At 31.4% G+C, this 14,808-nt stretch overlaps 1 protein-coding gene across 3 annotated transcripts in view; it reads right to left on the bottom strand.

Annotated features, from left to right (window-relative positions):
* The window catches only part of LOC113511767 (rho GTPase-activating protein 100F), a 64,161-nt gene extending 49,604 nt beyond the window's left edge, over positions 1–14,557 (bottom strand). For all 3 annotated transcript variants that reach the window (XM_031913505.2, XM_026895483.3, XM_031913506.2), the window contains exon 1: positions 14,377–14,557. In XM_031913505.2, the coding sequence (XP_031769365.1) occupies positions 14,377–14,463 (87 nt within the window). In that variant the 5' untranslated portion in view covers positions 14,464–14,557. The remainder of the gene's footprint in view (positions 1–14,376) is intronic.
* Positions 14,558–14,808: the final 251 nt, after the last annotated feature.

Below are 14,808 nucleotides of genomic sequence, written 5' to 3'. Positions count from 1 at the left end.
TAAAGGCGAGATAAGTGGAACAACCGAAGCTTTTAGGAATTCAGTCTCTCCCCTAAATGGTAAAAGGACGTCGCTGAAAGCTAATTATCTTGTAGAAAAACGCCATATCGGACCGTTACAAGGGCATAACATTTTAGAAATTAATTATATTTTCTTCCTTTTATTGCTACTTTGATTTTTTTTATGTATTTTTTCTAAAGAAATAGATCGTTTTTAATATTTTAATTAATTTTGTAATTTTATCATATAATTTAGTTTTACTACTCTCGTCACCGACGAACGCAGAACAGCGATGAAGGGAACTTAATGGTCGTGAGTTGGGCAACAGCGTCCCTCTTAAAATTTTACTAAAGCCTAATGTGATTGCCAAGCCACCTGCCAAACCTGGCAACTACTGACAAAACGCTCTTATGGGGGTAGCTTATATTCAGGGGTGTTAAAGGCTGATATGATGATAATGATGATGACTTTTAAAATCTACAAAACTTATCAAATGCAAATAAATTTAAAAAGAAGTATTTTTTTGTCTGTGATTTTATATGATGGTTACGCTATATATTTCCAAATTTCAATGATGTTACAAGTATTATTAATTGAAGAAGAGTATTCTCAAGTTGATTTTATACAAATTAGTTAAGATTAGATTTTTACTAAAGTTAAAAAAAGTCTGATAGGTTCTCAGGATAGATGGATATATATTGGTGTAGAACTAACAATGGTAGTCAGTAGAATAGAATACTACTATAGACATTACATAAAAATAACTATTTATTTAATAATAATATATAAGATATATTTATTTAAGAAAGATACAGTTGCATAAGTTACAATTTACAATTTTTACAATTTATATTCAACGAGAAAATATCTGCATTACCATCAGTCCCCAAACTAAGCCAGACCTGTATCTTGGGGACTAATTTTATTTAATTAATTTATTATTATTTCTCACCACAAACAATTAAGGACTTATTATCTAGAACTTGCAAAACATTTTAACAATATTATTTGTGGGAGCTGGTGCCTGTACTAGGTATTAAACCTGTATTACGAGTCACCAGGACCCTTACCTCGAACAGTACAAATTATACAGATGAAAACTTTCACAAAAAAGGTGTCGGTGAGTACATAAATAAAAATTCAGATACAGTGCATATACAAGATAAATAGCTTTCGATATGTATAACTTTAAAACAAAAACAAATTACATGCTAGGGTTAATAAGAATGCATTAAAACATAAGTAAAAAATGTGTGACACGAGTGAATTATATTATTAGTAGACAATAAATTACTAAGCTAAAACCTACCTACTCATTGCTTTCTATACCAACATCTCTAGTAAGTATAGCTAGAACAAAACTGAGCCATCAAATAGATCCACCCGCTAATATCAGTAAGTGACACTCCCAAGTATCACTCCATAAAACCTGATGGGTATATACTGAGTTCGCACATAAAGAGCTGAGAAACAAAACGTCCCGTCTTAAAGCACAATGGCTGCCTACCCGGTCTGACGCCTCATCCTGCCTCCCCTCCGAACCACACCCGCCCAGCGCCTACACTCGCCCGTCTGTGAACGGCGTTTAATGAGAAGCGTTGAAACCTAAAATTTGGTGCCAACTCGAACTCTGAAGAGCTCTAGAATGTCGAGAGCTGAAAAGTCATCAAACCTTCCAACTTAGAACGAAAATAACTTCTATCTCTTACACAATAAGAACTAGATTACATACATTATATATAAATTCCAAGCGATATTGATAGAATTTTTAAGGTTCCTTTACGTCGACTTAGCCGTAACTTCATTTTCAATCGCAAAAGAAGATAGGAAATTGAGCTTTTTACGAAACCTTTGCGTTTTCTATTTCATCTATTTTTTTAACGTTATCATAAAAATGGATACGAATTGATTTAGCTTGTGTAAGAAAAAACAATAAACGCTGCTGAAGGTAAATATGTTTTAATATTTAAATTTCCTTATATCAGAGATTGAGTAAGTTATTTTGATTTACACTAGATCGTTACGCTATAGATTTTTTTTAAAGAAGAAAGAAAGAAATATTTTTTTTCAAATTCACTTAGTATTAAGCAATTTTGAACTGTTAATGTTTTTCAGTGTTTATTTTTATACAATTAACATAAGAAAAAAAGTTTAGATAACTTTAGTTAAAAAATTTTAGTATTATAGATAAGCTTATTTCCTTTGTCTGAAAATGAAACACATTCCAAGGTTTCAATACACATAAATAAACCAACGCTGTCAAATGAAAGACATTAATTGCCACGATAGATTGGCAGGTCAATGTAAAACGAAATAACGTATACTACTTAAAATCTTATCGATGATAGAATAATTTACATAAAGCAATTTATTTACGAGTGAAATAAGAAAAGAATAAGAAAGAAACTTCTGTTACCACTATGTATATTAAAAGATTGTTTCATAAAAAAACCTACTTCAATTTTCTACCAATTATTTCAGTATAAAAACTAAACTACCGAACCGATTTTGATAAAATTTCTAAATAACTAATCTATAAGCATATCCTTTCAGTTAAAAAAACTTTTCAAATAGGTACGGAGTTATAAGGTAACAAACATACAAAAATACAACCGAATTAAAAACCTTTATATATATATATATATATATATATATATATATATATTGCTTATATATATTTTGAAAGAAATATAAATAGTACATAATATAATTTATACTCTACGAATGAATAATAAACTTACATAACATTAAGTACAAACCCAAATATCTGGTTAAAATATCCTTCTGACCTACATAGGTATTTAAGGGCAAAGACGTTCACGCATTTGGGCATGTTGCCAAAATAGCAACACACAATGTCTTCGTATTTTTTTGCTCTTTTTTCGGTCTTTTTTCCCGTAGGAATTATTAAAAAAATAATTTATGAAACTCAATTCAAAATTTTAAATTTCTAGATTCCAAAGGGCTTTATCTTTATATATTTGTAACTACGAGTAGTCTCATGGATGCACGCTAGTTCCAGAAACTTTTAACACTTTCCTTACATAGAACACGGTCTTTCTTATCACAATAAATTAATTTAGATAACATACTTTCCAAAATATTTAATATTATCTGCATTTTTATTATTTCTTAGCAACACTGAATATGTGCTACGAATTTCGTAAATGGCTACACTCTCGATATAATATAAAAAATATTTATTGCATGAAATTTTTTCAGTAGTCTATAAAAATTCATGATTATTATCAGGCTATAAAATCAAGAAATATTTTCTACGAGAATTTAGAAATTTCGTACCATTATTTATCCATTTGGTATGTAAATTATTTTCAAATTGTGTACTTTTATATAAAAAAGTGTTACTATGTATTTTTTTTTTGTCTAGTAACCTGTTTTAAATCTATTCTATCATCAAATTAATGTATACCTACAGTTGACAATGACATATGAAGTAGATTCACTTGATTGAGAGTGATAACTATAGTCAATACACAATTATTATAAGTATTACGAAGTTTACTGTGTTATTCATGGCATCCATCACGTATTGCCATTTAGAAGGACAGTGAGGTTTGAGATGCATATCTTTGTATGAAGGACAATGCGGAATCTGATCTAATTTAAGACACATAAATTTCTTTTAAATCATACTATATACTGTAATTTTATCTCACATATCCAACTTCGGGGTTGCCCAACTGTTTTCGAGAACCGTACTCATGAATAACTACATTCGAGGCTGGTGTGAGCAAAGCTGACATAAATAAATTTTACCGGTTATTTTATTAGAATTACTTTGTTTAATTTCGATAACATTAGTAGGTATGTGACTGTCGATACTTGAAGATTGACTATCATTATTACTACCAGAAGTTCCACAACCTTCCATATTAGCCATCAATCTCCGACTGCCATTTTGTTCGCGCACGTTTTGCGACACGTGTTTCGCCTCTAAACGAGGCATCATCAGGTAAGTTATTAGATCGCTGCTTGGAACCTAGTGTTTGCAGTTTAGACGCTAAACGGTTGGAGACACAATACAGTTGTGTCATCACTCCTTCTCATTTTAGAATGTTGTAGGAGACAACTACAAGAATAAATCTAATATCATTGTGAAACAAGGAAACCACCAAATAAAACCGTATACCAAGCTAGCATGGTAACAAAAAACCAATATCATTCTCTTCTGAAGAGTGACCCATGTCCAATAATGGAACTTGTTATATATATAATACACTATTACAAAACTTCGCAATTATTACTAAACCACTTAGCAATTTCTTAATTAATACAATTCATTATTGTAAAACATTACTTTTAATAGTTTTTATTACCATGCCAGACTAAAACCAAGGCTGGTTATAGTCTGGCTTCTTTAAACTGCGCTGTTTCAGTTTACATGAACAATTTCTATTAAAAGACATAAGAAACTCAATTATTCAGATACCAGTGCAACTTCCACGAGGAATATTGCCGCTACGCTGCAACTACTAACAAAACAAAACCCATAATTTTCAGAAAATATTATTTAATTTTACGAAAGTGTATTCTTCCATTCTTAGCTTTAATAATTAATTCTAATTACACTTCACCAAGCTTCTTAATGTAAGGTATCATTAATAACAATTAGTGTTTTTTTAATTATAAAATAGGCTTCTAGTTGTCGTTACAATACAACAAATAAGCCCGTGTCTGCCTATCCCACTATTTGCTATTACATACATTACGAGTACATAGTTCCAAGTTCTGTGGTTTCAGTGCCCATTTTACAAATATATAAATTGAAATAGTTTTCCAGATATTTGTATAAATAGTCATTATTTTTCATTTCCATTAATATCTTTCTCGAGACTTTTAACAAATCCTGAGATCTTTGAGGTCATGCCACATTATCACACATATCATTTAGGTTTTATTAACATAATGTAGTGTTTACAATTCAGGTATAAGCTACCAAATAGTACCTATTTCTTACTTTATAGTCAATAATTATATATTCTAAGCTTAGTGACATCGACTTATGTCACTTTAAATTCAATAACCAGGTGTATATTATTTATGAAAAGAAATCTCGGTTGATAATTCTATATTTGTAACCATAGGAAGGAACTACAACGACCTATATTGTTATCGAATGCTCACGTGTGAGCAGAGACTAACAAAGTAAGAGTGCATCGATTTTCCGCACATATTGTGAAAATATTGAAACTTTTTCACTCGTAAAATGGAAACCGCAGATTTGAACGGATTTAAATTGCTTTGTTGGATTTACTAGAGCTTTATGTCAAAATCCGTTTATTTCACGTATAAAAATGCCATATGAAACTTTTATTTAGGAATGTGAAATAAATTTGTCGCTAGATAAAAAAATATATCATGTCGCTTTACAGTCTAAATTCTAAAATGTTGGTACAGAAGTTAATATGTAAGTTAATATGTTAATATGTGTCCATGTGTATATATATATATATATATATGTACCTATCAATTTAACTGTACTTGTTTTCCATACTTTTCAGTGCATTATTTACATTTTAGTTTACTCAAATGTTCAAAGAGAATGCAATAATAGTACCTGCGGTACTATTATTGCATTCTCTTTGAACAGTACCATGAACATAACAGAGTACTGTTCCGCCCATGATACCCCCCATGCGTTGCTATTCCTGAGAACTCAGATCAATTAAACTATTGCACTACTATGACAAGAAGAAAATTCATTACAAAACATTGTGATACACTACGCTCATATCGCACGCAAACTTTACTGCCTTAGCAATAGGTACAATTCTGAGCTGAATATACGCCTACGCATGATGTCACTTACACAATTAGTATGACGCTACTGTTCTCGTATATCTACTGCAATAGAAAATACAGATAGTACGTTATTCTATCGATATAATAAATCCGAAAGATTATAACAATTGATGAGATGTTTATTGCTCTTTCACATAAAAACTATTGAACGGATTTGAATTAAATTTGGTACACCAGTAAGTTATATCCTAACTTAGGACACGGGATACTTTGTACATTGATTACATATATATATATATATAGACGGAACCGCGGGATATTGCTAATTATCTTATAAATGGACGACTCTAAAGGAAGGGAAAGACCTAAAAAAGATGAATGAATTGTCTGAAATAAAAATTAGAAATATTTGTAGCGTAAGCGAGATATCTGAAACAATATCAGCAAAAGCTGTTTCGACTCCAAATAATGATAACTGATCAGGTAGATGACGGTAATTATTTTACAAAACGAATACGAAAACGACTATAATTCCTATCGGGGTAATCAGAATGATTTATTATCAGTTACTATAAAGTGAACGTAACACTCGACATAGTCATATTTTGTCCTGCAATATCTCAACAAAGATAAAATATCGCTTTTGAGTTCTTAACATCACACGATGATTAAATAAATCGTATGAAGTCCATAAAATAAATTATGAACCGTTACACGATGAAGAGTTGAATTATAAAGTAATTTAACAAAAAAAACTGTAAGGATATAGGACTTTTTTTATGCTAGATATTGTAATCACTTGGAGAAATTTGGAATACACCTTTATAAGTGTTATAGTAGCAAAAATACAATGAAATATGTGAGAGACTGGACCTAGCAGTAGGTTTTGAAAAAACCCATATGACAAGTCATCAGTGCCCTATCATCACGGACTACAGATGTTATATAAAAAGATCATACAATATAGTTAAATAAAAACTTATAAAATTACTATAAATGTCTTCTGGCTTAAGATAAAAGGAATTTAGTACATAGTTCTCTATGCCTACTGTTTTTAATAATTCTCCTAGTAACATTATAGTTGAAAAATTTCTCATATCCACTGACAGCTTCAGTGCACGTGAATTTGATAGCATTAATGAACTTTTACTTGATAATAAAATACTACAGCTCACATTCATGAGTCTAATGACGTCACGACTATGCATGATGGCGTGCATTGAGAATATAATTTATGTGACTCGATTATTAATTAAGTTAAAGAAATGTGGTCTTTTGCATGAATATTTTAAATTTAATCACTTGTTCAAACAGTTCAAGATCAAAGGCCGTTAAACCGTTCTATACATTTATAATTACTACTTAGTCTGCGCTTTTCTGTACAACATATATCTACCTACGTATTGAATTTGTATACTTTGTTACGTTTGAAAATGAGCATTTATAACTACTGGGTATTTATAATCATCGTAGTTATATATCTATAGTATATATATAATCTCTATATATATAATCATACATATATATGATTATATATCTGTTAGATATAATCTGTAACTTCAGCAGCAAATAATTGAGTGAAATTAATGATATAAATTAATATTTATATTATTAATTTCATTCGCAAGATATCGTAAAACATTATTCTTGCAAATAATGGAGATATGTAGTATTTATTGTTACTACATGTAACATTATATTCAAAATTGTAAAGAATTCAATTTTACATAAAATCACATCATAAGACACATATAGGCATTGATGAAGTTCTTTGAAACTCGTTTTAAATAGCATCTATATTTTTTTAGCGACTTTGAATGGCAAACAAGCTGACGGCCCACCTGATGGAAAGTAGTAATCGTCGCCTATAGACATGAACAGTACCATAGATATAACAGAGTACACTGTTTCGCCCGTGATACCCCCATGTGTTGCCATTCCTGAGGACTCAGGTGTTATTCCTCTGTACCCTGTAAACTCACTGCCATATCCCACCCTTCAAATCGAATATGTAATAAGTTTATTCAAAATAGACATAGATAATATCGCTATCGTTCCGAATCTATATACTGAGTTCGTTTGAACATTGATGGTGAAAAAACAGGTTATCACCCATTTCAATATCACCCATATCAATCGGATATCTATATTCATTTTGATCGGATGCTTCATTTTAATACTATAGAATAAATGATATTTAATATATATTTTATTTGATCAATATACAAATATTAAAACTACAATATATAGATGTTAGTTCGCCGTGTGTGCCCTAACATAGAAAGGGCAACTTCTTCCTTTCCCGTGGATGTCATAAGAGGCGACTAAGGGAGGACGAGGGATGGGCAGCCTCTTAAAACATCTCTAAAAGTGTAACTGCGGTTGCCAACCCGCCTGCCAAGCGTGGCAACTACTGACAAAACTCCTCTTATGGGGAAGGCCTATGTCCAGCAGTGGACAGTTAACGGCTAAATTAATAATAATAGAAAAACAGGAAATACCTATAATTATTCAAAAATCATCAAAGATAATAAATGTTAAATTAGTTAGAACTTATGAATTAGACTTTTGCTTAGAGTATTAAAATTAGATGTGCCTTATACTCGTACATGATTTGGCTATCTAAGAGTAAAATAAGGTCTAGCAGTCGCCAGTGCGTCGCGACGCATGGCGGCGTGAATAAAATAGGCCACCGGCTCAAGGATCTAGCTGCTGGAAGGTATGCTATAATATTTAATTATAAGCGTTACCCTGCCACATAAAAATTTACTATCTATTGCTCTTATCTTACTAATATAACAATATGAAGAACTACATGAGGACTCCGACTCATGAGTGTTACTATGGCTCACGCATGAAAGAAGAAAATTGTTACTTGTTTTATATATTTTGCTTTTTTTTTTTGTATGTGCATTCTTTTATCTCTTTTTACTACGTATGTCTGTTGTTATTTGTGCGTTGTAAATAATACAAATAAATTATTTATCTAGCTATCTATTCTTACACTGTGCTAATATCATAAATATACAAGTATGTAAAGATATTTACTGATCGTTGTTTGCTTTGCGAAATTTTTTATAATAGTAAAAAATAATGTTACAACTAGAATGCTTAATCGTTGAAATGCTTAATGCTTAATTAAGCTGGAGATTGCTGAATTAGTTTTGCATATTATTATCATATTCTTTATTACATACATATGTAATCTGGTATTGTAGGCGTTTATAAGCTACGGTAACCGCTTACCATCAGGTAGACCACAAGCTTGCCGCCTCAGTAGTATAAAAAAATATCATATCTCAATCAGTGAATGATAGAGAGGATATATTATATATAATGATTAATTATATCATATCATATTAACGTCCCATTAATGAACGTGGGTTTATCTCTATGAAAGGACTATATTATCCTGCTATTTTCGTATTGGCGTTTGGTATAGGGTTTATTCGCTTGCAAGCTTTAACCCGCGACATCTTCTGCTTAAACGAGCACCACATTTCATTCAAACCACATTCATAACAACTTTGAGGAAGGTGGTGTTGCCCAACGTGTCCATGCTGAAATTTATTGAGGGACGACCAATAGCCACCATAGTTAACAAAAAAAAAATCCAGCGCCGCTATCAAATGCCACCAAGAAGATTTACTTATGAAAGCATCTAAACAAAGAATTTCTTGACATGTCGCTGCTGAAAGTGAAGCAGCTCCTACCAAAAACTGAGGAGATACGTTCACTAAAGAAGATAAAAAATATCTATGACTTTCTCCGTCCGTTATATTACGTGTACACTAAATTTCATAATGTTTAATTAAGCTGGTAAAGCACTGAGATAACAAGCAAATAAACTTACTTTCTCTTAATATAAGTAGGGATGACATGCTAGGAATAAAAATAAATGATCACTGTTGGAAATTACCATATTACAATACAATACCATTCTACATATAAATTAAAAATATGATAATAAGATACAAAACTAATTTGAAAATCTCCGACTAACTCATCAAGCATTATAGTCGTGACATTATTTTTTTACTATTATAAAAATATAATATAATAAATTGTATCTAGCTGTTTTACATTATTTTTGAATTAGATACTAGGGCAATTATTAAATTTGTTGTTTTTTCAAATAGAAAATCCCATTCAAAAGGCTAGTAATTTGCTACTCTTGTGCCTATTTTTTTCCGCTTTATACCTTTATAATGATACCCTATATTCAGTCACCACACGGATTAATAATCAAGTTTTAAAATTAAACAATATATAAGATCATCTGATGCCATCTATAATATATAGTAGTTAGCGCTCGTTCGTTGTGGGCAATCTACAATGTCGTTAGATTGTCTCGTAGTCTTATTACGGTAGACGATGGCCAGATGGGACGAAATTACTTTTTCTTCTCGGCTGAGTCAGTGAATTAAGATTAAAGATTATACAGGTTGAAATAGAAGTCGTTACTATAATTTTAAAGTAGTATTCCAGCAGTGAATCTGAATATTTTGAACCGACTTCATTTTGAAGTACAAGGTCCTCAGTTCGATTGTCTTTTTTTTAGTTTGTTATATTTCTAATAAAATTAATAAAATTATTTTTTTATCGATTTTAATAGAGTATTCGCATTCGAGTATTCTGACACTTTCCTATGGTTGACGGGGAGAGAATGCTTTTAGCATTAATTCCGCCATATTTGTACTAATGAATAAATAAATAAATAGATATATTTACAGATTAATCTCATAGAAATTTTATCAAAATCAGTTCAGTAGTTTAATTCTTAAATTAAAATAACTAATTTAGTCATAACTGAAGTGGGTTTCTTTTTTGTTTTTTTAATTATCTTTAATGATACATACATGAGTCGGAAAACAAAGAAAACTTTTTAACACTTAATTTTTTTGTTTCTTTTTTTTTAATTACGAACTTTCTGTTCTAACTTATTTTATAGCATGGGTAGATTCTCACTTTTACCTACAACTAACACGCCAACTTGCGTAGCGCCATAATACTCGTAAGCACTTTGCTTACAGTAAATAAATTACTAGATTTAGTTCCCTGTCAATTTTTCGGTCAATTATGACAGAAGTATCCTCCTATTATTTCATCAGATTGATATATATTATATTGGCCATATGTTAGTTGTGTATACGCTTTTAAATATACTGAAACTATTGTTCAATAGTATTGAATAATAGAAATTGTTAACGAGTGATATAAATATTTACAAAATTCTATTAAAATAGTGGAGTTTAATTACTATAATATAACATAATAAATGAATAACCAATTTTATACAAGCTGACATTTTCTAGGTTTATTTATAGCGTTTATTACTAAGTTATATATTCCTCATACTCCTTTTATTTTAATGGTATCATCAATTATTTTAATATGAAGTTACGTCATATTACAGACATACGTACACTTATATTAATTATTTTATCGAATTAGTTTTACTTTAAAAAAATCATTTTTTTTAAACTATTAACTTTTATAGACAAAGTAGATAACGAGGTAATGAAATAATATAGAAACTTATTACTTTTTTTGATAAATATGTATATAACAAGGTACTAAACGCAAATAAATAATTTATGATACTAAACTCGACGCCCGCGTAGCGCCGTAGCTCAGCGTAGCAACAGAGCGAAGTTTACGCATATTGGTTCTATTCATTTCCCACGACACCCTAAAGGTCTTAAAAGTGAATGCATTTTAATATCTAAATTTAATATTTGTTTTAACTGACTGATCATAAGATTTTTGAATTTAGGTTTCTCTTATGATGTGGATATCTTTAAATAAATAAATTCCCAATAGATCGAAATTCTTAATACTCCACATTTAACAATATATGAACTAAAAATAAGACTTCTACTTAAATATATCCTAGATTCTCTTGTTAAAGTCGATTAGATATAATATATACTATTTTTTACATTGTGTTTCGTTTTACAATGTAAAAACATATATACAACCTTTGTACATACCTATACATCATATAAGTTACTTATATTATATTGATGTACTTAAATACGATTCCGTGAAGTCATTAATCATCGCTTCAGTCAACAAGTAACAACAAAAAAATCGAACGCCGCTCTTTGGTAAATGGGGACAGAAATTTTCCATAACGTGTACGGAACCACCTGCTTCATGTCGAGGCTCGAGAAAAATTACTTTACATGATTTAGACTCTAAACTTTCGCGATCCATACTGAATTATAATTTGTTATTGATTTTGCCGTGTGGTACCGGCATAGAATATACACAATATAAATAAATATATATATATATATATATATATATATATATATATATATATATATATATATATATATATATATATATATATATATATATATATATATATATATATATATATATATATATATATATATATATATATATATATATATATATATATATATATATATAGAATAATAGACCCCCCTTCCTTTCCCGTGGATTTCGTAAGATGCAACAAAAGGCACATAATGGTCGAAAAATGTTCAGCAGCGTCCCTCTTAAAACTCTGCAAAGCCAACCGGCCTACCAAGCATGGCAACTACTGGCATAATTCCCCCAATAGAAGAAGAGTATGTATATATATGATACGGTATTGGTCACGTTGATAACTTCAAGAATACTCTAATAGATTAATTAATTTTTTTTTTTGTATAAAATTTTAAAGATTAAAGTTTGCAATTTTATTAAGTATATTACAATAGAAATATAGAAAATATATACTTGCATATATATCCTTTAATGTGAACTCAATTTGTGAATTTTGAATAGAAATAAAACTGATGATTACCAATTGTATATATACAACGTAATTTATACGTTACTTATTATATGGACTGATTGATTATTTAAACTGCCACGCCCTTGTTATATTTTTTTTTAATAAAGTAACTAAATTACCTACATAATTATGCAGACTAGTAATGATTGACAAATTTGCTTTAAATTAAATTTTATTAATTAAAATGATCATAATCCTAAAACTAAGTACAGCACAAAGCGCGTGCGCAACTTTAAATTCATAGATGAAAACAATATATTTATATAAACCGTTTAGCAATTATATTTAAGAATGTTAGTGTATAATAAACTCAAATTATTATAACTTAAATATTAAAATTATATCTTCCAAAGATTATGAATCAAAATAAAAAAAATACTTTGCTGTCTGGAAAAAGGTCCAAAGAATAATAATTATGGTGATGATGATGTATGTGCCTGTACACAGAATTCATATTATAAAATGTTCTTACTAACGATAGTTGGTAATAGATAATATTTCAAATTTACTATGAGGATATAAGAATGAAGGATAAAAGCATAGATTTATAATAATATCTACGCTTCAACAAATAGAATATGCCTACAACAAGATTTAAAGTTAAAAAAAAATCATATTAGATTGAATTGAAATGTAAGATACCCTTCCTTTCCCCTGGATATAGTAAAGGTGACTAAGAGAGCTTAACGATCGAGGGATGGACAGCAACAGCCCTTTTAAAACATCACCAAATCCTAGCGGTTGCCAAACCACCAAGCATGGCAACAAGCATGTCAACTACTGGCAAATCTCCCCTTATGGAGGGTGTGTTCAACACTGGACAGTTAACTGCTAATACAGTGACGATAATAAGATATAGCATAAACGATATTCTTTCCATACATACAAAAATCTATTTTTTAAATAAATTTCAATATATAGTGGCGATATATCAAATACAGTTTCACGCCTCAATAGAAAATAAATACTGAATGAAGGTATTCCAAAAAAAGCGATAAAGTCCCCAGACGAATGGCCGCAAGAGAGATTAGAGCAATGATAAATGTCTTCTGAATGAGTGATAGGGGTTGCATTATGAAAATAGTCAGTATTCACTAGCCCAAGAATATCTCCATGAATAACCTTTCTATGTATTAAATTTATTACTATATTCAAATTCTTCTACGGTGCTTTAAAATTGCGGCCAAGATGGCGAAGATATCTTGACACTGTCTTAACAAAGCATACAGACAGTATTCGAAAATCTATATTCTTTGGTCTTTTAACTCAATTTAATTACTTAAACTGAGCCTAGATTTTCCTATACAAATATTTTACAATTCATAATATCAGATATAAAAATATATACACTCAAATTATACGTTGAATCCACCGGGCAACATAGACTTCAGTAATGATAAATTCAAATCGTACTAAATAATAATAAGTAACCACAACCTTCAGCTTACTAATCAATCAACCAATAAACCATTACTCTTTCGAAGTACTAGAAATCTACTAGATTATCTCCTTAGCCAATTCAAACTTTACCCCGAAGTACTAAGGATACGAATTGCTCGTAGCAAGCATTCCTCTACGGTTATCCGTAGCGAGCTAAACTGACAGACACCGCACTTCGAGATCGTACATTGTAATACGTATACCGATTACTTATCGGCTTCATAGGTGTGTACATTAGAAATAATAAATCCATGAGGAACATGAGTTAGCGAGGCATTAGCGCTCGGGGTCGTCGAACGGCGTCGGCGTCCCGGCCGGGAGGGGCGACCGTTTCGGCGCGCGCTATCGATCGGATAGCCTACCTTCCTGCGGCCGCAGCAGAGCATCCTCCGAGCGCGCGACTGTCCGCCCGGCGAAGACTTCAACCTGGTAAGTTTTCGCCACTGCATGGGTACAGGTTAGCGCGGCGCTTGCGGGAGCGGCCGCGGGGCCGGGTGCTCGCGCATCGCGACGCCGGCGTCAGACGCGGCCGGAGCGCGCGAGGCTTCCTCGCGGAGTGCCCGCTGCACGCCCGCGCCTGCGCCCTCGTCACCAGCCTGCCACCCTCTGCCCCCTTACTCCTCGCGATTAATAATTCCGGCTACGCTGCCAGTGCGTATGTGGGTTAGTTTTTTGGCGATCGATGCGATTATTCGGTGCGAGCCACTTCCGGCCGATAGACTGTCGCGTTGCACCGGCCCACGACAATCGGGCAGACGACCTATTAATCGCCCTTTGACATCACCCGATAAGCC

The sequence above is a fragment of the Galleria mellonella genome, unplaced genomic scaffold (assembly GCF_026898425.1).
Source record: "Galleria mellonella isolate WM207_F2 unplaced genomic scaffold, CSIRO_AGI_GalMel_v1 utg213, whole genome shotgun sequence".
Taxonomy (NCBI): Eukaryota; Metazoa; Arthropoda; class Insecta; order Lepidoptera; family Pyralidae; genus Galleria; species Galleria mellonella.
The sequence above is the reverse complement of the archived record's forward strand: the minus strand, read 5'-3'. Positions and strand labels throughout refer to the sequence as shown.